The sequence below is a fragment of the Phoxinus phoxinus genome (genome assembly GCF_949152265.1).
Source record: "Phoxinus phoxinus genome assembly, chromosome: 6".
Taxonomy (NCBI): Eukaryota; Metazoa; Chordata; class Actinopteri; order Cypriniformes; family Leuciscidae; genus Phoxinus; species Phoxinus phoxinus.
This window is the reverse complement of record NC_136881.1, coordinates 261172-284151: the sequence shown is the minus strand read 5'-3', so window position 1 is coordinate 284151 and position 22980 is coordinate 261172. Positions and strand designations below refer to the sequence as shown.

The window sequence follows — 22980 nt, the reverse complement described above, 5'->3', positions numbered from 1 at the left end:
GTCCTGGGCATGACCAAACGGTGCTGTTGGCCTGACCGGGTTCTGGTTGATGAATTTGGAGTGAGCAACTCAGTGAGATAAGGGGGGGCCGCACCGTGCAGACAGTGATGTGTCTGAAGGAGGACCTTATATTCTATGCGGGACTGAATGGGTAGCCAGTGCAGTGAACGGAGGATGGGGGTGATGTGCTCATGTTTTCGCACCCCCATCAGGACCCTGGCAGCGCTGTTCTGAACATACTGGAGCTTTTGAAGGCTCCTGCCAGGAATCCCAATGAGGAGTGCATTACAGTAATCCAGCCTGGAGGAGACAAAAGCATGGACGAGCTTCTCTGCAGCAGAAAGGGAGAGGGAGGGGCGCAGTTTGGAAATATTGCGTAGGTGAAAGAATGCCGTTTTGCAGATGGAGGTGACATGAGTCAAAAGAAAGGTGGGGGTCAAATTTTACCCCTAGGTTAGTAACAGAGGAAGAGAGAGGAGTGGTGTGTCCAAAAAGTGAAACAGTGGTGATTGGAGAGGAGCGGAGTTGATGAACGGTTCCAGTTTGAATGGCCTCTGTTTTGGAGCCATTTAGCTGCAGGAAATTTTGACTCATCCACGCCTCTATCTCCTCCAGGCAGGAGTTAAGGCGTGCAGCCGTGGCAGAGGGGGAACTAGAGGGAGTGACTTGAAAATAGAGTTGTGTGTCGTCAGCATAGCAATGGAAATTAAGTCCATGCCTGCTGACGACACGACCCAAGGGGAGCATGTAAATGGTGAAGAGGGTTGGACCGAGTACGGAGCCCTGGGGGACCCCACAGATGACACTGTGGGGTCTAGATTTTTCATCCCCCAGAGCTACATACTCGGTTCTATCAGTAAGATAGGAGTGAAACCATTTCAGGGCAGTACCAGAGAGACCTGTGTAGTGTTGAAGACGGTGCAGGAGAATATGATGGTCTACAGTGTCAAACGCAGCAGAGAGGTCGAGAAAAATAAGGAGGGATGTGGAACCGGAATCAGAAGCCATCAGCAAATCGCTGGTGACTCTGATAAGAGCGGTTTCTGTGCTATGAGATGGACGAAAACCAGATTGAAATTTCTCATATAGCCTATTTGATTTGAGATGATTATGGAGCTGGGTAGAAACAACTTTTTCCAGGAGTTTGGAGATGAATGGGAGATTAGAAATTGGTCTGTAATTCGACAGCAGTGTAGGGTCCAGGGTGGGTTTTTTGAGGAGGGGTTTAATGAGAGCAGTTTTAAGGGAGATGGGAACATAGCCTGTTTCTACAGACATGTTTATTATTTTGGTTATAAGGGAACTGATAGAGTTAGTGTGAGTTTTAAGCAGAGGAGACGGGAGGGGATCAAGGCGGCAAGTGGATGTTTTGGATTTACGAATGATGTTTTCGACCTCCTGCTGCGTTGTGGGGCACAGTTGTGATAGAGTTTGGGCAATGGGCGTTGCGGGCAGGTCTAGTGAGGTGCTATTTAGAAGTGGAAATGAGGAGCGAATAATGTCAATTTTTGAAGTGAAAAAGTCAAGAAACCGGTTGCAATTTATATCGGTTGGACTGTAGAATGAGGAGATCTGTGGTTTGATGATGTGATTTATTGTGGAGAACAATTTTTTGGAGTTACCTGGGTTGTTGTTTATAAGTGTTGAGTAGTGTTCTGACCTAGCCTTGGAGAGTGCTTTGGCATAAGCCCTACGATGTTCCCGGTAGGCCAACTTATGCACCGTCAGGTCAGATGTTTTGCAGGCACGCTCCAGGACACGGCCAGACCTCTTCATCCCTCTCAACTCGTTTGTAATCCAGGGGGCAGAGCGAGTAAACGTGACTGTCCGGGTTTTTAATGGAGCAAGACAATCCAGAATAGAGGTGAGGCTGGTGTTGTAGTAGTCCATTAAGTCGTCAGCTGATGAGTTTGGAGAAGGGGAGAGATGCTGGAGATGTTGACAGAGGGAGGTGGCGTCCAAGTTCTTGATGTTCCTGAAGGTCATATGGCGTTTTGGTTTAGTGGGAGGAACAAATATTGGGACTTCAAATGTAACCGCCAGGTGATCGGAGACACCCACGTCATACACCTGAAGGCCTGAAACTGAGAGGGAGTCTGTAATGACAAGATCGAGTGTATGCCCCCTATTGTGTGTGGGGGTATCCACAAACTGTTGAAGGTTGAGACAATCCAGGGTTTGTTTGAAATTTGAGGCCAGTTTACAGTTATGGGACTCAACGTGTATGTTGAAATCACCAATAACCAGAATATTTGTGTGAGCTGTGCAAAGGGAGATTAGAAAATCATGAATGTCAGAGATGAAAGTTGTTTGTGGTTTGGGAGGGCGATAGACGAGGGCTATTGTTGCTGAAAAAGCTTTTTTGCAACTGAAAACCAGACTTTCAAATGAGCCAGTACTGGGCACAGACACGGGGGATAATTCAATGTTGCTGCGATGTAAAACAGCTAGGCCCCCACCACGGCCAGTTGTACGAGCCTTATCGAGGTATTTGTACCCGGGTGGGCAGGCCTCATTTAGGGATGAGTATATTCCAGGCTGCTGCCATGTCTCTGTAAGACAGAGAATGTCTATCCCCTTATCCAGGATGTGTTCGTATATAAGTCCAGATTTGTTTGACAGGGACTGCACATTCAGCAGTTCAAATGTCACTTGAGCTCTAAAATCCAGTTTATTTACAGGGCGGAGAACCCTGCGATCCACTCCAGGTTTTACAGTGCACCGTTTACACCCAGCACTATCTATACCAGGAGTGGCGGTACTCTGATGACGCAGGCGATGACGTGTCAATTTCGCAACAGGACGCGATCCCGACCAGAGGGATGGGATGGAGCTGTGGTCACCGGATTTTAACACAACAAACCGGCGCCTTGATCCCCTATGGATATATCGAGGTCGGTACGGAAGATCCAGTTGCTGCAGGGGAGCTCGGTTTTTGTTATTGAGATCTCGGAGATGTTGCATCGAGGTGTCGGACCACAACATGATGTGTGATGTGTTAGCGGCTAGCCGATATCCAGGCGAGTACTGGTGAAAGACAGCGACACAAGCCAAAGTAATCCACAGCTTCCACAGGGATGGTATTTCACGTGCAGACATCCGCTTGAAGGCAGAGGCAGTGCAGAACCCGAAGTTTGTTCCAGGGCTCAGGGATTTGAAGTCAAAGAGTGGAAAATACACTCTAACTTTGCCGGATTCAGCTTTCTACTTCTGTAGCGCTATCATTAACTATAATAAGAATAGTACGGTAGGGCAGGATTTGCACGAATTTGCAGAGAAATTGCAGAGAAATTGCAGAGAAGCGGCGAACAGCCAGCGCCAGCGTCCTCTCTGTCTGGTACTCTGTCTGTCTCTTTTTGAGCTAATGCTCACGCTCTCCGTCTCTGAGATTCGGAAGGGAATGATTCAGATTCCTCTCGGCACAGCTACTAGAAGACTGACAGCTGTCAGACACACGTCACATCTACGTCATCAAGCTGTGTATGTGTGTGTGCGTGTGTGTGTGTGTGTGTCACATTCGCTTGTTTCATTCCAAGTTGAGATGATGTGTGAGTGAATCATCTGGAAATAAAGAACGAATAAACAGGACGCTAACTATTCTTTACATTATTTTCTATACTTTTTCTAAATTGCAACTATCTATTATTGTGTATATAATAGTAAACATTGACTCAGGTAATATAACGGGTCATGTTATTCGTGTAATATTTAGTCTATAGATGGGTGACTGCAGATGTAAATGTGAGTCTGACCTTCAGCCACCAGAGGACGCTGTTGAGTTGCCTATGAATAATGCAAATCAGCTGCATAGTGTTGATTGGTCCAATAATTCAAACATGCTCATGAGTCCTGACTGGTGGATCTAACTGGTGAGTTACTATCTCCTTACTATCACTTGATCAAACCGTGTGTGTGTGTGTGTGTGTGTGTGTGTGTGTGTGTGTGTGTGTGTGTGTGTACACTCCCTCATCATATTCTTCTTGTCAAACCAGTTTCTCCGGATCTGATGCAAATCAGGGTGTTTTTCAGTAAAAGGGCGAGAAATAAGTTTCCAAGAGTTCACAAACTAGATCTAACATTATTGACTCCACACAACAAAAGTCATTACTTTATTAATTTTTATTAATTTGGACTAGTTTTTTACTAGTTTTGTTCCTCATCAGTATCTCGGTGTCACAGGTCGCTGTGGTGTGTGTGGCTTTTCTAACATGAACTGTGAGACATATAAAGGCATCAGGCGAGCTGAGACTCGCGCGGGGCGGGACTTCACTGTTCCTGAGTTTCTGTGTTTTCAACATCTCCAGTTCTTTCATACCTGTGACACACACACACACACACACACACCTGTGACACTGAGAGATGGCGGCAACACTGGGGATATTGGGGATCTGTCTGCTGTTCAGTGGTAAGTGAGACTTTAATCTGTTTGAATCTGTGAATAAGTGTGTGTATTTACTCAGATCCTCGTGATTCAGATTCAGATTCATGTCCAGTAGAGCTTCAGGCACACACACACACACACACACACACACACACACACACACACACACACACACACACACCATGAGAATCACTTCAGGCTGAGTTGTGTTCGGATGGCTTCTCTTCATGTGCTTCTGAATGCAATAAAGTAATGAAAGCTCATTATTATTAATACAGTGACAGCCCGTAGTTATTCAACGTGATCAAGAGATTTATCTGTAGTTCCACAGAACAGCAACTCTTTCCTCTGAGCCAACGCCCAAACGAACCCTTCTCACACACACACACACACACACACCTCACCTGTTCCTCCGACTGCAATGGCTCGACTCTAGAGATAATGAAGTCTTCTGTTTCATCCAGGATATTAATATTACTCTATTACTCTATCATTTCAGAGGAGATCTCATCGATATCTCAAACTGTCCACGCTAATCTCACACTCGCATGTTCATCAGCTGCCGGCTCATTTGTGTCTGATTTAGGAGAAACATCTGAGACAAAGATAAAACTAACATGAATATAAGCAGAACTCGTGATTAAGTCTCGTGATATGTGCAGAACCCACATGTGAACAGTAAAAAATGTAATGAATTGAAATGCATGTTTCCCAGCCTCAGGCTGTTGGTTACTGGTCAAGGGTTTGGAGTCATTAAGATGTTTTTATGTTCCTCAAAGTCTCTTCTGCTCACCAAAGCTGCTTTTATTTGATCAAAAATACAGTAAAACAGTGGAATATTATTATAATGTAGATCATCAGTTCTCTATGTGAATATACAGTAAAGTGTAATTTATTCCTGTGATCAAAGCTGAGTTTATCATCATTACTCCAGTCTTCAGTGTCACATGATCCTCCAGAAATCAGAATAATATGAGGATCTGATGATCAAGACACAGTTATGATTATTATCAGTGTTGAACACAGTTGTGCTTCTGACTTTTGCTGAAACCGTCATGCATTGTATTTTTCAGGATTCTTTGATGAATGGAAAGTTCAAAAGAACAGCATTTATTTGTAAAAAAAAGTAAAATAATTTGTAACATAATTTATACATGTCGTTACTAACACTTTTATGACTATGCAATGCATCCTTGATGAATAAAAGTATTAAAAAATTAATGACCACAAACCGTTAAATGGTAATGTAGCACAGTTTCCACAAAAATATGAGGAAGTAAAAAGTGTGTGTGTGTGTGTGTGTGTGTGTGTGTGTGTGTGTTTCACAGGAGTGCGGGTCACTTCTTCGGCCATGAGTGTGACTATCGCAGCTAAACAGTATAAGATTGCCAGAGGTGATGATGTGGTGATACCCTGCGCATTCACACCGCAGCTGACGGGTGAGGGCGTCCAGATCACGTGGACAGCAGCTCCAGATGTGGCGGTAGATCCAGTGGTACTGAAGCACTAGCATCCACTTCATCCCTCATACTAGAGCTCATATCCATGTGTTCATGTTGGGTTGGACTGAACTTGTACTGTTTTTTTCACAGATCAAAATCCTCTCTTTTACCAGTCCCAGTAAAACTAACCCTAACCCTAACCCACCGAAGGTGCAGACGAAATATAAAGGCAGGGCGAATCTAAAACAAGACATCACGGCCGGGAGAGCAGATCTGCAGCTCTTGAAAGTCACTAGCGCAGACACGCGCGTTTACGAGTGTGGAGTTGAGAATGTGGATAATCAGGAGGACGGTGTGTCTGCCACGACCAGTCTCATAGTCTTGGGTAAGACACACACACACTCACACTCTCTCTCAACACACACTCACTCTCTCTCTCTCTCACACACACACACACACTCTCTCTCACACACACACAGATCTGCTGGACACTTCAGAGAGATGCTTATGCAGAATGTTATCGAATGACTCGACTACTTGCCACATAATAAATGGGGCGATGGTTTAGACGTCTATTAGACTTTCACTGACAGCCCAAATCTTGCCTTGTTTTAGTCTAGACGTCTGGCTGTGTTTGGACGGCTATTAGACGTCAGACGTCTGGCTGTGTTTGGACGGCTATTAGACGTCAGACGTCTGGCTGTGTTTGGACGGCTATTAGACGTCAGACGTCTGGCTGTGTTTGGACGGCTATTAGACGTCAGACGTCTGGCTGTGTTTGGACGGCTATTAGACGTCAGACGTCTGGCTGTGTTTGGACGGCTATTAGACGTCAGACGTCTGGCTGTGTTTGGACGGCTTTTAGACGTCAGACGTCTGGCTGTGTCTGGACGGCTATTAGACGTCAGACGTCTGGCTGTGTTTGGACGGCTTTTAGACGTCAGACGTCTGGCTGTGTTTGGACGGCTTTTAGACGTCAGACGTCTGGCTGTGTTTGGACGGCTATTAGACGTCAGACGTCTGGCTGTGTTTGGACGGCTATTAGACGTCAGACGTCTGGCTGTGTTTGGACGGCTATTAGACGTCAGACGTCTGGCTGTGTTTGGACGGCTATTAGACGTCAGACGTCTGGCTGTGTTTGGACGGCTATTAGACGTCAGACGTCTGGCTGTGTCTGGACGGCTATTAGACGTCAGACGTCTGGCTGTGTTTGGACGGCTATTAGACGTCAGACGTCTGGCTGTGTTTGGACGGCTATTAGACGTCAGACGTCTGGCTGTGTTTGGACGGCTATTAGACGTCAGACGTCTGGCTGTGTTTGGACGGCTTTTAGACGTCAGACGTCTGGCTGTGTCTGGACGGCTATTAGACGTCAGACGTCTGGCTGTGTTTGGACGACTATTAGACGTCTTTTAACCTGTTAACCTGCAACCCCACTTTTGAAGATCCCCAGAAACGTCATACCCAAACTGAAACAGATTCAGTTCATGAACCCTTTGCACTAAAAGCACAAGTATGATCTCATTTGAAAGCTTACACCTGGCAGTTTATTGTAAATATGGAATTAATTATTGTCATAATGAAAAAAAATAGTTATAAATAGCTTCAAAGTTTTGTAAAGTTATTAGAAATGTATTTTTATGAAACATCTTCTTGAAAATAAAATTGAAGTTGGCACTGTATCAATCTAGAAATGCACTCCAGCTAAAGCCACATGTCTGACCATGTTTTATTTCAAATCTGAAGGTGATAAGTCTAAAACTCTGTATTTGGTTAAATGTTTTTCAAGATCATGTCATATGACTTTATTTTGATTAGACTCTAAAATGCAAACTTGTGTTTATTGTCATCTATTAGCATATATTCAGTCTATTGTATCTATTGTTTTGTGGTGCAAACGAGCCCCATTCAGTGTCAGTCTCCCCTGCTCACATGCACACCTCTCCAGCCTGCTTATGGCCATAAATATGCCTTTCTTTTGTCTGCATTATAATTACTAACGACTGGCTATTCACACTGTTTCAACCCCTCATTTCTTTCATAGTTCTCACTTCACATTTAAAACTGTATCAAATGCCTTTCTTAAATAAAGAAACATTTCAGTAAGCATTCCTATTTAGAACAATTCATAAAAATAACAGCTAGGTGGCAGGTGCACCTGGGGCTAGCTAGCATGTTAGCTTAGCACACCATCAATACACGACAATTTTTGAGATTAAAACCATGTTTGTGCTCCAAACTTACTTTATAGCGCAAGTCGAGTGTTTTAAATAACCTTCTGTGATCTGATTTGGCTTCAGATAAAAAAATCAAACAGAAAATATATTATTTTATAGTATTCTGCACGATGATAAAGTCTATATTGATTAGCATTACATTATAAATATAATCTATTATTATGAAAATACCTGACATGGCTCGAAGAACACAGGCAAATCAAATAGCATTGCAATCATGTTTATTGTCTTCAAAACATCTTTATCTGCATGTTACAGCGATCTCTGTTAGTTTTGTTTATGTCAGGGACGTCCTGGAATGTCACATGATTATGACTTCTTCTTCATGTGTTCCATATATGGACAATCCTGTGCATATGGCGCCCTCCAGCTGCTGGTATGGATTGAAAACACAGTACATCAGAGTATCCAGCACACATAATTATTACATCGACGCATTTGGGTATACATTCAATAAATATTATTCCTGTCTATAGAAATCTGATGTAAACCTATGAGAATTTATAAATATTTCTCAAAATCTGCACATTTTTGAGCTAAAAGCCCTGAGGGACGTCGGTTGAGCCAAAAAGTGAGACAGAGAGTGAGATAACGACAACAAACAACAGAGGAACAACATGGAATCGGGTAAAGACTGATTTTTTCTTACGAGAAAATACATTTTAATAAAAGAAAGAAGACTTGAACCTGTGGATTAGCATCTGGCTACTGGATCACCACTCGATCAGCTAACTGGACTTTTCCCTCCAAAACGTGAAAGGTTTCAGAAACAAATGAAATCAATTAGATATTTTAAAAAGCAGCACATAGAAGAATTGAAAAAGAAAGGCAAAAAATACTCCAAAAGACGAAAAATGGTTTGACTCAGACTGCAAAACATTAAGAAAACAACTTAGGAAATAATCAAATCTGAAACATAAAGAACCAAACAACACTGACATAAGAATTGAATACTTATATATATATAAACTAAAACTATATAAAGACACTATTAGAGTGAAAAAGCAACACCATCTGACCAAAATTATACAAGAATTAGAACATTCAATAAATCAGAATCAGTTCTGGGATATGTGGAATAATCTGAGCACCACGAAACCACAAGATGGAGAAATCTGGACAAATCATTTTGAAAACTTCAAACCAATGTCAATGACAATTATAATCTGATCAAACTACAGATAAATCTACAAACTTATGAAGAAAGGGTTAAAATAATCAAAATCCACTTGACTTCCCAATTACACATGAGGAATTGACAAACAAACTCAAAAGCCAAAAAGGTAAGAAATCGTGTGGTCCCGACAGCATTAGATGAGATGCAGAAACATTTTTGAATTTAATTGAGAGAGAGAGAGAGAGAGAGAGAGAGAGAGAGAGAGAGAGAGAGGCCCGGATGAGCCTCAGTGGCTGTTGATGATGGCCAATAATTGACCTCGGAATAGCGACTGACCAATCAGAATCAAGCATCTCAGAGAGTCGTCCATGCTTCAATGATTTGTGTGCAGTATTTCCCCGTCGCTTCACTTGCACTGGTTTTGTGTGTATTGTTTTATATTGTCTTTGCGTTGTCTTGATTATGGCATATTGTTTATTGATGTATTGTACTGTATATTGGTTATTATTGTATTGTTTCAATTCTACTTAAATTGTATTTATTTAAATGAAATGTTAGTTTGCACACAGCTATATGTGATGGTGCCGTGACAGTAAAGCATGTTGAATGTTGACCCGTGTGAATAACATGTCGGCCGTGTTGTGTCCAGTGGCCCCATCGACGCCCGTCTGCAAGGTTGAAGGGACGCTGGAATACTCTCAGGACGTCAGGCTGAGCTGCCGCTCGGAGGAGGGGACGCCCGCGCCGGTCTACAAGTGGCAACGATACGACACCAACAACAGACCTCAACCGAACCCGGAGAAGGCCACTGACCGTACGTGTGTGTGTGTGTGTGTGGATCGTTTTCAGGCAAAAAGTTCTCGCCCTGAGGCCATCCTGGTGTTTATGACTTTCTTCTTTCGGACGAACACAATCAGAGTTATATCAAAACATGTCCTGGCTCTTCCAAGCTTTGTAATGGCAGTGAATGGGCACCATTTTTTAAAAGTTACACAAACAGGGCTGGACAACAAACTCAAGCTCCTCCCACATTTCTCTTTAAATATTCTCATTTTAGACTTCTAATTCGTGACTGGTGTTTTGCTCTTACCTCTGCGTCTCCGCGTTGGTCATTACGCCGTGCGTCAGGTTAAGGGTCGGGTTAAGGGTCGGGTTAAGGGTTAAGGGTCGGGTTAAGGGTTGGGTTAAGGGTTAAGGGTCGGGTTAAGGGTCGGGTTAAGGGTTAAGGGTCGGGTTAAGGGTCGGGTTAAGGGTCGGGTTAGGGGTTAAGGGTCGGGTTAAGGGTCGGGTTAAGGGTTAAGGGTCGGGTTAAGGGTCGGGTTAAGGGTCGGGTTAAGGGTTAAGGGTCAGGTTAAGGGTTAAGGGTCTGTCTGAAGCTAGTTATTTTAGTCGATAAAGTTTTAAATATGGATATTTTTCTTTCACCAACTCATGGCTTCCCTTCAGAAGGCCTTTATTAACCCCCCGGAGCCTGTGGAGGACTTTATGATGGATAGATGCACTTTTATGATGGACAGATGCACTTTTATGATGGACAGATGCACTTTTATGATGGACAGATGCACTTTTATGATGGATAGATGCACTTTTATGGACTTAAAAAAAATGATGCCCATTCGTTTTCATTATAAAGCTTGGAAGAGCCAGTACATTTTTTAATATAACTGTATTCATATTCGTCCGAAAGAAGAAAGTCATGAACACTTAAGATGACTTCAGGGTGAGTAAATCGTGGGCTAATTTTCATTTGTGGGTGAACTATCGCTTTAAACTCAGTTTTCCTGCATCACATGTGTGTGTGTGTCGTCTCTCGTTAGTAAACGGAGTTTTGTCACTCTACAATATCACCAAAGAAACATCCGGTTTCTTCACCTGCACGTCCACCAATGAAATCAGATCTGCATCGTGTAATCTGACCCTGGCCGTCATGCCACGTAAGAACAGCAGCTTTTCCCGAAGACCTGGTGAGCCGTGACTATAGTCCTGACTAACTAACCCAGCTGTTCTCTGTGTGTCTTAACCCCGGCTAGCGTCCATGAGCATGGCGTCGGTCGGCGGGATCGTCGGAGCCGTTGTGGCCGTAGCGGTTGTCATCGGGGCCATCTGCATCTGCTGCTACTGCTGCCGGAGGAAGGAGAAGCCTGAGGAATACGCCATGGGGTACGACAGCACAACACGAACATCTCATCCAGCGCGCCGCGCGGATGCTAACCTTTATTCCTCTGTTTGGCAGGACTCCTGAAGGAGAAGAGTTCACAGACAAGGATCCTGAGGGGAAAGAAGACGGTCCAGAAACACTCGTCAGCTACGAGGAAGAGCGCCGCGTGAAAAGCGCCGACAGACTTGATCCCGAGGACAACCGTAGCGAGAGGAGCTACGACCGGCGCAGCGACTACACCGATCGGCGAGACGATCACAGCGACCGCCGCGAGCGCTACGATCGAGATGAGCGCTACGATGACCGCCGCGACCGTGACCGCTACAGTGATCGCAACGACCGCTACGATGACCGCCGCGACCGCTACGATGACCAGCGAGGTCGTGACGATGACCGGCGAGGTCGTGACGATGACCGGCGAGGTCGTGACGATGACCGGCGAGGTCGTGATGATGATCGGCGAGGCCGTGATGATGACCACTATGACAGCGACCGCTACTCCGAGCGCTACGACAGCCGCGACAGACCTCCCAGCGTTCCGCCCAATAAACCCAAAGAGCCGAGGATCTGAGTTCAGCAGACACTGGTTCATTCCTCAGCCAATCATAACAAAGCATTCATGATCTGGTACATCATAATTATGACATAGTTGAAAATATTCATATTTAGATGAAAAGTCGGAATTGACAAGTTTTTGATTAAGATTTACCAAAGCATTGCAACAACAAAAGTTTATCCTCATATTCTGAATATGAGATTTAATAGAATAAAAGGGCTTTAATAAGTCTACCGTTGGAGAAGCCAGCCGGCACACACCTCTGTGTGGCGTCTCGTCCAGTGTGTGTGTAGTGTGTGTGTGTGTGTTCTGCCTGAGTGAGTGTCCTGATGGACGAGGCGTAGATGAGCTGTATAGGTTGGTTTCACTGCTGGTCATGTGTTCTGAAAGGCCATTACTGGATTGATGTCTGAGTTTCAAAGCCCTCGTCTCATATTTAACTGGGTTCCTGTATTTTTACCACTCTTTTGTGTCTCTGTGATGTTTCATCTGGGTTTTCTTTGAATTTAGGTCTTCTTAACCTCTTAATATATATATATAGTAGGAATAAATATTGGTGAATCTTTTTTCAGCCGTTGCTTTATTTTTGTATTGTTTCAAAATAAAACATTGAAGCTTGTGTTGGTAGAATAACTGGTTTCTCCAAAGTTCCTCATGCAGCTGATTTAACATTCAGGCTTCCGCCTTACAAAGTGACGAACTGTGAATCTGAACTGCAGTAGTTAGGGTTAGCACTCAGCTAACAGCTAAGGTTAGGGTTAGGGTTAGCACACAGCTAAGGTTAGGGTTAGGGTTAGCACTCAGCTAACAGCTAAGGTTAGGGTTAGCACTCAGCTAACAGCTAAGGTTAGGGTTAGGGTTAGCACTCAGCTAACAGCTAAGGTTAACAGCTCAGCACTGGTCATCTGTCGTCCGGCAGCTTCTCTCTGTACAGTACATCTGTTATTCATTATTATGAAAACTGTCCCTGTTGTTTTTGAGGATTAAAGATGTTAGTCTGAGTTTTGCACCAGGCCATTTTAATTTAAAATGTTAGTAAATGTTATTATTCTTAAACATTATATTTGAATCATGTCATGGGAAATATATGTACCTGTACATAAATGACATAAATGTATTGAACAACATAGAGAATATCATACATTTTCTTTTTTTATTGTATTGATTGATTTGTACATTATACTGTATGTTCTGATGTCGTTTCCCATGTTGTTTATTTTCTAAGATGTTATATGACATTATTAAAGCTGTCTTTACTCCAGTCATTTCTCAGTGTGATGGTATTTTGGAGAGTCAGTTTCTGAGAAGATCTGTAAGAAAGCACAACTTTATTTACAAATTGTAACCACATAATTTGGGTTGTAATTTGTATTATTATTATTTATTTTTTACATTTTATGTTTTTTATAGTTGTCTGTGTGTATGCCTTGCTGTAAAACTAATTGGCAGCTGGGGAACAAAAATAAAGTTGAAGAGGAAGAAGAAGTTTCTGTAAAGACAAAACCTTCAAGTGTTGCTACTCAACTATTGAACGCTGTCATTGTCCACTGAGCCCTTAAAGGGATAGCTCACCCAAAACTGAAAATTCTGTCATCATTTACTCTCCCTCATGTCGTGCAAAACCCGTAAGACTTTTGTTCATCTTTGGAACACAAAGGAAGATCTTTTTGATGAAATCTGAGAGATTTCTGTCCCTCTATTGACACCTTTGCAACTACCACTTTCACACTTCAAACAGTGTATAAAGAGATTGTCAAACGTCTCGGGTTACGACTGTAACGCTTGTTTCCTGAGAAGGGAATGAGACGCTGCGACAAAGGCGACACTTTAAGGGAACGAAATACCCACTGCGCTACACTGACTAGTGCCTGACGCTAGCACAGTTCGGGGCGAGAGGACCTGAGAACTCGGCGAGGAGGACAGATCCGAACTATAGTATCTGATGAAGGTGTGCGGGGGGGGCATCACAGACTTCTGGAGGGGAAACTCCCGATAGCAGGGCTTAGAGGATCCCACTCCTCTAGTCTTTTATCAGGAGCTAAAGAAATAGCCTTCTACAATCCATCTGCTTAGAGGCAGGGGAACCTTCTCAGGTGACCCGAGACACACAAAGAGCTGGTCCGACTTCCTCCAAACCGAGGAGCTTGTGCATAGGCCTCCAGGGCCCGGACAGGGCATAATAGATGTAGCCTTTCTTGGTCAGCCGGCACATGGTGCAGAATGAATGAATGAATGAATGAATCATGTCGGGGTCTCTCCTCAACACCACCAGTGTGCAGCTCCACTGGGATGATAACAGACCGTACCACATGAGATGGTGATGATGTAGCCCGGCCTAGGGTGGAGGATGACCTTTACCCTCCCTGGAAGTTGCTCCATCCTTGAGTTGCCAAGGCAAGAGGGAGAAAAGACTCTCTTGAGGGATGTTATAACGAGCAGGAAGCCACTTTAAAAGCAGGAAACTTCTCCGACAACCACTTCGGGAACCCTTCGGGAACCACTGCCAGGTCCCAATACACGAACCCTGGCTTGGAAGTCAGGCCTGATCCTCTCATCCCAGATCTCAGCCCCACGAGATCTAGCGACGGCGGCGGATGAAGCGTTTGATGCAGCTGGCTGTCTCTTCGCCTCCAGAAACCTCTCGACGACAGTCTTCACGCCACGGTGTCGCCATAGAGGCCAGAAGGTGAAAGATCGAGAACATTTACATTTAGTCATTTAGCAGACGCCTTTGTCCAAAGCGACTTACAAATGAGGAATACAGCAAGCGAGTCATCATGAAAAGGCAAAAACAGTGCAAGAAGTGCTCAAAATACAAAGTTCATGCATTGCTTAGAGTATTTAGGGTTTTCTGTTAGAACGGTGTCGTGTTAGCGGCCCCTAAGTTAATAACTAATGATCTTTACAACGGAAGTGAATCAATCAAAACTAACTTTATCTGGACAGTAACTTTACTCTAGATCTGCTGTAAAGCCTGAACACTGTTCCTGTAATCTCCTGTGATCTATGTAAAGCTGCTGTGGAACTCTAGATGAGGAGACTGGACTGGACTGTATAGATGAGGAGACTGGACTGTATAGATGAGGAGACTGGACTGTATAGATGAGGAGACTGGACTGGACTGTATAGATGAGGAGACTGGACTGGACTGTATAGATGAGGAGACTGGACTGGACTGTATAGATGAGGAGACTGGACTGGACTGTATAGATGAGGAGACTGGACTGGACTGTATAGATGAGGAGACTGGACTGGACTGTATAGATGAGGAGACTGGACTGTATAGATGAGGAGACTGGACTGTATAGATGAGGAGACTGGACTGGACTGTATAGATGAGGAGACTGGACTGGACTGTATAGATGAGGAGACTGGACTGTATAGATGAGGAGACTGGACTGTATAGATGAGGAGACTGGACTGGACTGTATAGATGAGGAGACTGGACTGGACTGTATAGATGAGGAGACTGGACTGTATAGATGAGGAGACTGGACTGTAGAGATGAGGAGACTGGACTGGACTGTATAGATGAGGAGACTGGACTGTATAGATGAGGAGACTGGACTGGACTGTATAGATGAGGAGACTGGACTGGACTGTATAGATGAGGAGACTGGACTGGACTGTATAGATGAGGAGACTGGACTGGACTGTATAGATGAGGAGACTGGACTGAACTGTATAGATGAGGAGACTGGACTGGACTGTATAGATGAGGAGACTGGACTGGACTGTATAGATGAGGAGACTGGACTGGACTGTATAGATGAGGAGACTGGACTGGACTGTATAGATGAGGAGACTGGACTGAACTGTATAGATGAGGAGACTGGACTGGACTGTATAGATGAGGAGACTGGACTGAACTGTATAGATGAGGAGACTGGAATGAACTGTATAGATGAGGAGACTGGACTGAACTGTATAGATGAGGAGACTGGACTGGACTGTATAGATGAGGAGACTGGACTGGACTGTATAGATGAGGAGACTGGACTGGACTGTATAGATGAGGAGACTGGACTGGACTGTATAGATGAGGAGACTGGACTGAACTGTATAGATGAGGAGACTGGACTGGACTGTATAGATGAGGAGACTGGACTGAACTGTATAGATGAGGAGACTGGACTGAACTGTATAGATGAGGAGACTGGACTGAACTGTATAGATGAGGAGACTGGACTGGACTGTATAGATGAGGAGACTGGACTGGACTGTATAGATGAGGAGACTGGACTGGACTGTATAGATGAGGAGACTGGACTGGACTGTATAGATGAGGAGACTGGACTGGACTGTATAGATGAGGAGACTGGACAGGACTGTATAGATGAGGAGACTGGACTGGACTGTATAGATGAGGAGACTGGACTGGACTGTATAGATGAGGAGACTGGACTGGACTGTATAGATGAGGAGACTGGACTGGACTGTATAGATGAGGAGACTGGACTGAACTGTATAGATGAGGAGACTGGACTGGACTGTATAGATGAGGAGACTGGACTGAACTGTATAGATGAGGAGACTGGACTGAACTGTATAGATGAGGAGACTGGACTGAACTGTATAGATGAGGAGACTGGACTGGACTGTATAGATGAGGAGACTGGACTGGACTGTATAGATGAGGAGACTGGACTGGACTGTATAGATGAGGAGACTGGACTGGACTGTATAGATGAGGAGACTGGACTGGACTGTATAGATGAGGAGACTGGACAGGACTGTATAGATGAGGAGACTGGACTGGACTGTATAGATGAGGAGACTGGACTGGACTGTATAGATGAGGAGACTGGACTGGACTGTATAGATGAGGAGACTGGACTGGACTGTATAGATGAGGAGACTGGACTAAACTGTATAGATGAGGAGACTGGACTGGACTGTATAGATGAGGAGACTGGACTGGACTGTATAGATGAGGAGACTGGACTAAACTGTATAGATGAGGAGACTGGACTGGACTGTATAGATGAGGAGACTGGACTAAACTGTATAGATGAGGAGACTGGACTGGACTGTATAGATGAGGAGACTGGACTAAACTGTATAGATGAGGAGACTGGACTGGACTGTATAGATGAGGAGACTGGACTGGACTGTATAGATGAGGAGACTGGACTAAACTGTATAGATGAGGAGACTGGACTGGACTGTATAGATGAGGAGACTGGACTAAACTGTATAGATGAGGAGACTGGACTGGACTGTATAGACGAGGAGACTGGACTAAACTGTATAGATGAGGAGACTGGACTGGACTGTATAGATGAGGAGACTGGACTGGACTGGACTGTATAGATGAGGAGACTGGACTGGACTGTATAGATGAGGAGACTGGACTGGACTGTATAGATGAGGAGACTGGACTGGACTGTATAGATGAGGAGAATGGACTGGACTGTATAGATGAGGAGACTGGACTGGACTGTATAGATGAGGAGACTGGACTGGACTTTATAGATGAGGAGACTGGACTGGACTGTATAGATGAGGAGACTGGACTAAACTGTATAGATGAGGAGACTGGACTGGACTGTATAGATGAGGAGACTGGACTGGACTGTATAGATGAGGAGACTGGACTGGACTGTATAGATGAGGAGACTGGACTGGACTGTATAGATGAGGAGACTGGACTGGACTGTATAGATGAGGAGACTGGACTGGACTGTATAGATGAGGAGACTGGACTGGACTGTATAGATGAGGAGACTGGACTGTATAGATGAGGAGACTGGACTGGACTGTATAGATGAGGAGACTGGACTGGACTGTATAGATGAGGAGACTGGACTGGACTGTATAGATGAGGAGACTGGACTGAACTGTATAGATGAGGAGACTGGACTGGACTGTATAGATGAGGAGACTGGACTGGACTGTATAGATGAGGAGACTGGACTGGACTGTATAGATGAGGAGACTGGACTGGACTGTATAGATGAGGAGACTGGACTGAACTGTATAGATGAGGAGACTGGACTGGACTGTATAGATGAGGAGACTGGACTGGACTGTATAGATGAGGAGACTGGACTGGACTGTATTGATGAGGAGACTGGACTGGACTGTATAGATGAGGAGACTGGACTGGACTGTATAGATGAGGAGACTGGACTGTATAGATGAGGAGACTGGACTGTATAGATGAGGAGACTGGACTGTATAGATGAGGAGACTGGACTGGACTGTATAGATGAGGAGACTGGACTGGACTGTATAGATGAGGAGACTGGACTGGACTGTATAGATGAGGAGACTGGACTGGACTGTATAGATGAGGAGACTGGACTGGACTGTATAGATGAGGAGACTGGACTGGACTGTATAGATGAGGAGACTGGACTGAACTGTATAGATGAGGAGACTGGACTGGACTGTATAGATGAGGAGACTGGACTGGACTGTATAGATGAGGAGACTGGACTGGACTGTATAGATGAGGAGACTGGACTGGACTGTATAGATGAGGAGACTGGACTGAACTGTATAGATGAGGAGACTGGACTGGACTGTATAGATGAGGAGACTGGACTGGACTGTATAGATGAGGAGACTGGACTGGACTGTATAGATGAGGAGACTGGACTGAACTGTATAGATGAGGAGACTGGACTGGACTGTATAGATGAGGAGACTGGACTGGACTGTATAGATGAGGAGACTGGACTGGACTGTATAGATGAGGAGACTGGACTGAACTGTATAGATGAGGAGACTGGACTGGACTGTATAGATGAGGAGACTGGACTGGACTGTATAGATGAGGAGACTGGACTGGACTGTATAGATGAGGAGACTGGACTGGACTGTATAGATGAGGAGACTGGACTGTATAGATGAGGAGACTGGACTGTATAGATGAGGAGACTGGACTGGACTGTATAGATGAGGAGACTGGACTGGACTGTATAGATGAGGAGACTGGACTGGACTGTATAGATGAGGAGACTGGACTGTATAGATGAGGAGACTGGACTGGACTGTATAGATGAGGAGACTGGACTGGACTGTATAGATGAGGAGACTGGACTGGACTGTATAGATGAGGAGACTGGACTGTATAGATGAGGAGACTGGACTGGACTGTATAGATGAGGAGACTGGACTGGACTGTATAGATGAGGAGACTGGACTGGACTGTATAGATGAGGAGACTGGACTGGACTGTATAGATGAGGAGACTGGACTGGACTGTATAGATGAGGAGACTGGACTGGACTGTATAGATGAGGAGACTGGACTGTATAGATGAGGAGACTGGACTGGACTGTATAGATGAGGAGACTGGACTGGACTGTATAGATGAGGAGACTGGACTGGACTGTATAGATGAGGAGACTGGACTGAACTGTATAGATGAGGAGACTGGACTGGACTGTATAGATGAGGAGACTGGACTGGACTGTATAGATGAGGAGACTGGACTGGACTGTATAGATGAGGAGACTGGACTGAACTGTATAGATGAGGAGACTGGACTGGACTGTATAGATGAGGAGACTGGACTGAACTGTATAGATGAGGAGACTGGACTGGACTGTATAGATGAGGAGACTGGACTGGACTGTATAGATGAGGAGACTGGACTGGACTGTATAGATGAGGAGACTGGACTGTATTCTCGTGTTACGCAGTGCGTTTGAGCTTCAGCGTGAGGTTTGTTCTCGCGCATCAAGCAGGTTTGGTTGAGGTTCTGTTATGTTCGCTCTTCAATGTTTATATGTGAATAAAAGCCTACATTCAATCTGTTCATCATATAAAGTGATCGAGTCTCTTCAGAAAATTTGGACTAAACCGCACAAATCATATCAGTTTTACGATCTCTTTATGAACTTCTTGAAGCATCAGTGCCTAGCTGTCAATGGAGGGACAGAAAGCTCTCAGATTTCATCAAAAACATCTTTATTTGTGCTCCGAGAATGTCTTACGGGTTTGAAACGACATGAGGGTGAACAAATGATCCATCTTCCATCCGTCCATCTTCTTCCGCTTTCCCGGGGCCGGGTCGCGGGGGCAACAGTCTAAGCAGAGATGCCCAGACTTCCTTCTCCCTAGCCACTTCCTCCAGCTCATCCGGGGGGGCACCGAGGCGTTCCCAGGCCAGCCGGGAGACATAATCCGTCCACCGTGTCCTAGGTCTTCCCCGGGGTCTCCTCCTCTCCTTGAACTGCCACCTTACCGTGGTGGAAGGGTTTGAGTACTCGAAGGATCCTAGGAGCTGTGTTGTCCGGGGCTATATGCCTCTGGTAGGGTCTCCCAAGGCAAACAGGTCCTAGGTGACTGGTCAGACTAAGAGCGGTTCACACACCCCCTTATGAAGCAATCAAGAACAAGGACCGTGACGTCGGCCAGCATGGCGCAGCCGGGGCCCCACCCTGGAGCCAGGCCCGGGGTTGGGGCTCGTATGCGAGCGCCTGGTGGCCGGGCCTCTCCCCATGGGGCTCGGCCGGACTCAGCCCGAAGGAGTGATGTGGGGCCGCCCTCCCGTGGGCTCACCACCGGCAGGAGGGACTGTAAGGGGCCGGTGGAAAGTGGATCGGTGCAACCCGATCCCTGGACACGGAAACTAGCTCTAGGGACGTGGAACGTCACCTCGCTGGTGGGGAAGGAGCCTGAGATGGTGCGTGAGGTTGAGAGGTATATACTAGAGATAGTCGGTATCACCTGCACGGCTTGGGCTCTGGAACCACAAGTGAACAAATGATGACAGATTTTTCCTTTTTGGGTGAATTATCCATTTTAACATGGTTTCGGGCACCTGCTAGTGATGCTGAATTCAAAAGAATACATTTGAGGGAAAAAACTATATTTTATAAAATTTACAATATGAAACAGACAACACGACTGAATAATATCCTTGTTTTGAGTACAGATCAAATCTACCATCATTACGTATGTTTTAACCAAAGTGACTTACATTTACGTTCACAATAGTATATTTTACTGGTTCAAAACCCATATGACCCAGACAAAAAAAAAACATATTTTAAGAAAAACAAATAAACAACAAGTAAGTTTTGTGTTAGACAAAACAACCACATGACACAGAGCGTGTGACAACATGCCCCGGTCTCCCAGTCTCCACTACTCACCGACAGAAACACTAGAGGGCGAAATCATTATTGATTCAAGTCTAATATCAAACTTCTTGAATTAATGCTTTAAACTATCATGATGGTCTTTAACCTTTTAACCTGTTTAGTGTAACGGTTTAGTGTAGTGTAACGGGAAGATTGAAGTTGGCTAATGAATAAAAATACAACATTTCTTATAGTTTTTATTATTATTTTTTTGTTATGTTATTTATATTTGTATAGTTTATGTATTTGTATATAATATTGAATAGTTTATTGAATAAGATATGTAATGAAAGTGTGTCGTTTTGTTGAAAATAAAACCCCTCCTTGAAAGTCCTCGGTAACGCGCTCTTGAGGGCGGCGCGCGCCTCCGTTCCCTCAGACCCGTTACTCACGGGACGCAGAACAGACGGACGGAGAATGAAGCGAAAAACACGAGGAAAACACGGTCGCGATTCTGCTACGGGTCACGAAACGGAACGATTTAGAAGGATTTCACTCGTCAGATGCTGGATTTCACTCGTGGCGTTCACAGGTGCGTCACTTTCTGAGAGTTTGGAGAAGTTGAGCAGAACAGCAGGTTGTTTTCTCTCTTCACACTGTTTACAGTCCAGTAACTCCACCAACTCTGCTTTGGGATTCGGGAATCTTTTAGTTACATTAGTGGCAGTAAAGCGGCTCTTAGCTGCTCTACTGTAAATGCGCGCTGACGCCTGATATTTACCAGCACATTCACTTCATGTGATCCACGGTCATTTTAAGGTTTGTTTTGCTTTATTTGGTAAGTTGGTCCGTGAGCGAAATACAGGAGATGAATATCAGCTGCATTCACTGTCTTACATAAATCAGCATTAAATGATCATCTTCAGTAGTTGAAATAGTTAAAGCTGTTTCAACAGTTGTTTGATTACCATGGTAACGGTGTAAAACTGCTTACAAAGCAGTACCTCAGTGTTTGTGTGGGGGTTTCTGAGCTTAACTAGTGTAATGATGTGGGTTGATGTCTAACTAAAGCCTCTGTAATCAGGAGCAGAGCTGCTTTAACCCTGAGATTCAGTCAAATCAGTGTGTTACAGTTACAGCTCAGGTGTGTTACAGTTACAGCTCAGGTGTGTTACAGTTACAGCTCAGGAGTGTTACAGTTACAGCTCAGGAGTGTTACAGTTACAGCTCAGGTGTGTTACAGTTACAGCTCAGGTGTGTTACAGTTACAGCTCAGGAGTGTTACAGTTACAGCTCAGGTGTGTTACAGTCACAGCTCAGGTGTGTTACAGTTACAGCTCAGGTGAGTTACAGTTACAGCTCAGGTGAGTTACAGTTACAGCTCAGGTGTGTTACAGTTACAGCTCAGGTGAGTTACAGTTACAGCTCAGGTGTGTTACAGTTACAGCTCAGGTGTGTTACAGTTACAGCTCAGGTGAGTTACAGTTACAGCTCAGGAGTGTTACAGTCACAGCTCAGGTGAGTTACAGTTACAGCTCAGGTGTGTTACAGTTACAGCTCAGGTGTGTTACAGTTACAGCTCAGGTGTGTTACAGTTACAGCTCAGGAGTGTTACAGTTACAGCTCAGGTGAGTTACAGTTACAGCTCAGGTCAGTTACAGCTCAGGTGAGTTACAGTTACAGCTCAGGTGAGTTACAGTTACAGCTCAGGTGTGTTACAGTTACAGCTCAGGTGAGTTACAGTTACAGCTCAGGTGTGTTACAGTTACAGCTCAGGAGTGTTACAGTTACAGCTCAGGTGAGTTACAGTTACAGCTCAGGTCAGTTACAGCTCAGGTGAGTTACAGTTACAGCTCAGGTGAGTTACAGTTACAGCTCAGGAGTGTTACAGTTACAGCTCAGGAGTGTTACAGTTACAGCTCAGGTGTGTTACAGTTACAGCTCAGGTGTGTTATAGTTACAGCTCAGGTGTGTTACAGTTACAGCTCAGGAGTGTTACAGTTACAGCTCAGGAGTATTACAGTTACAGCTCAGGAGTATTACAGTTACAG

At 44.7% G+C, this 22980-nt stretch overlaps 2 protein-coding genes across 2 annotated transcripts in view; both read left to right on the top strand.

Annotated features, from left to right (window-relative positions):
* Positions 1-3914: 3914 nt before the first annotated feature.
* On the top strand, positions 3915-13152 carry LOC307000086 (cell surface A33 antigen-like). Its single transcript, XM_079615353.1, has 7 exons — positions 3915-4405; positions 5710-5876; positions 5974-6208; positions 9827-9991; positions 10995-11111; positions 11208-11337; positions 11411-13152. The coding sequence occupies exons 1-7, from the start codon at positions 4360-4362 to the stop codon at positions 11904-11906; spliced, it is 1356 nt and encodes a 451-aa protein (XP_079471479.1). The 5' UTR covers positions 3915-4359; the 3' UTR covers positions 11907-13152.
* Positions 13153-21382: 8230 nt separating this feature from the next.
* The window catches only part of LOC307000085 (immunoglobulin like domain containing receptor 2), a 32438-nt gene continuing 30840 nt past the window's right edge, over positions 21383-22980 (top strand). Inside the window, 1 exon segment of the mRNA XM_079615352.1 lies at positions 21383-21521. Coding sequence (XP_079471478.1) covers positions 21407-21521 — 115 coding nt within the window. The 5' untranslated portion in view covers positions 21383-21406.

What these genes read in the sequence shown, in the direction of transcription:
- LOC307000086 (XM_079615353.1), top strand. Translation starts at nt 4,360, where the DNA reads ATGGCGGCAACACTGGGGATATTGGGGATCTGTCTGCTGTTCAGTG. An exon ending in GACCAGTCTCATAGTCTTGG is followed by an intron (nt 6,209 to 9,826) that starts GTAAGACACACA and finishes TGTTGTGTCCAG; the next exon opens with TGGCCCCATCGACGCCCGTC. An exon ending in CCCGGAGAAGGCCACTGACC is followed by an intron (nt 9,992 to 10,994) that starts GTACGTGTGTGT and finishes GTCTCTCGTTAG; the next exon opens with TAAACGGAGTTTTGTCACTC.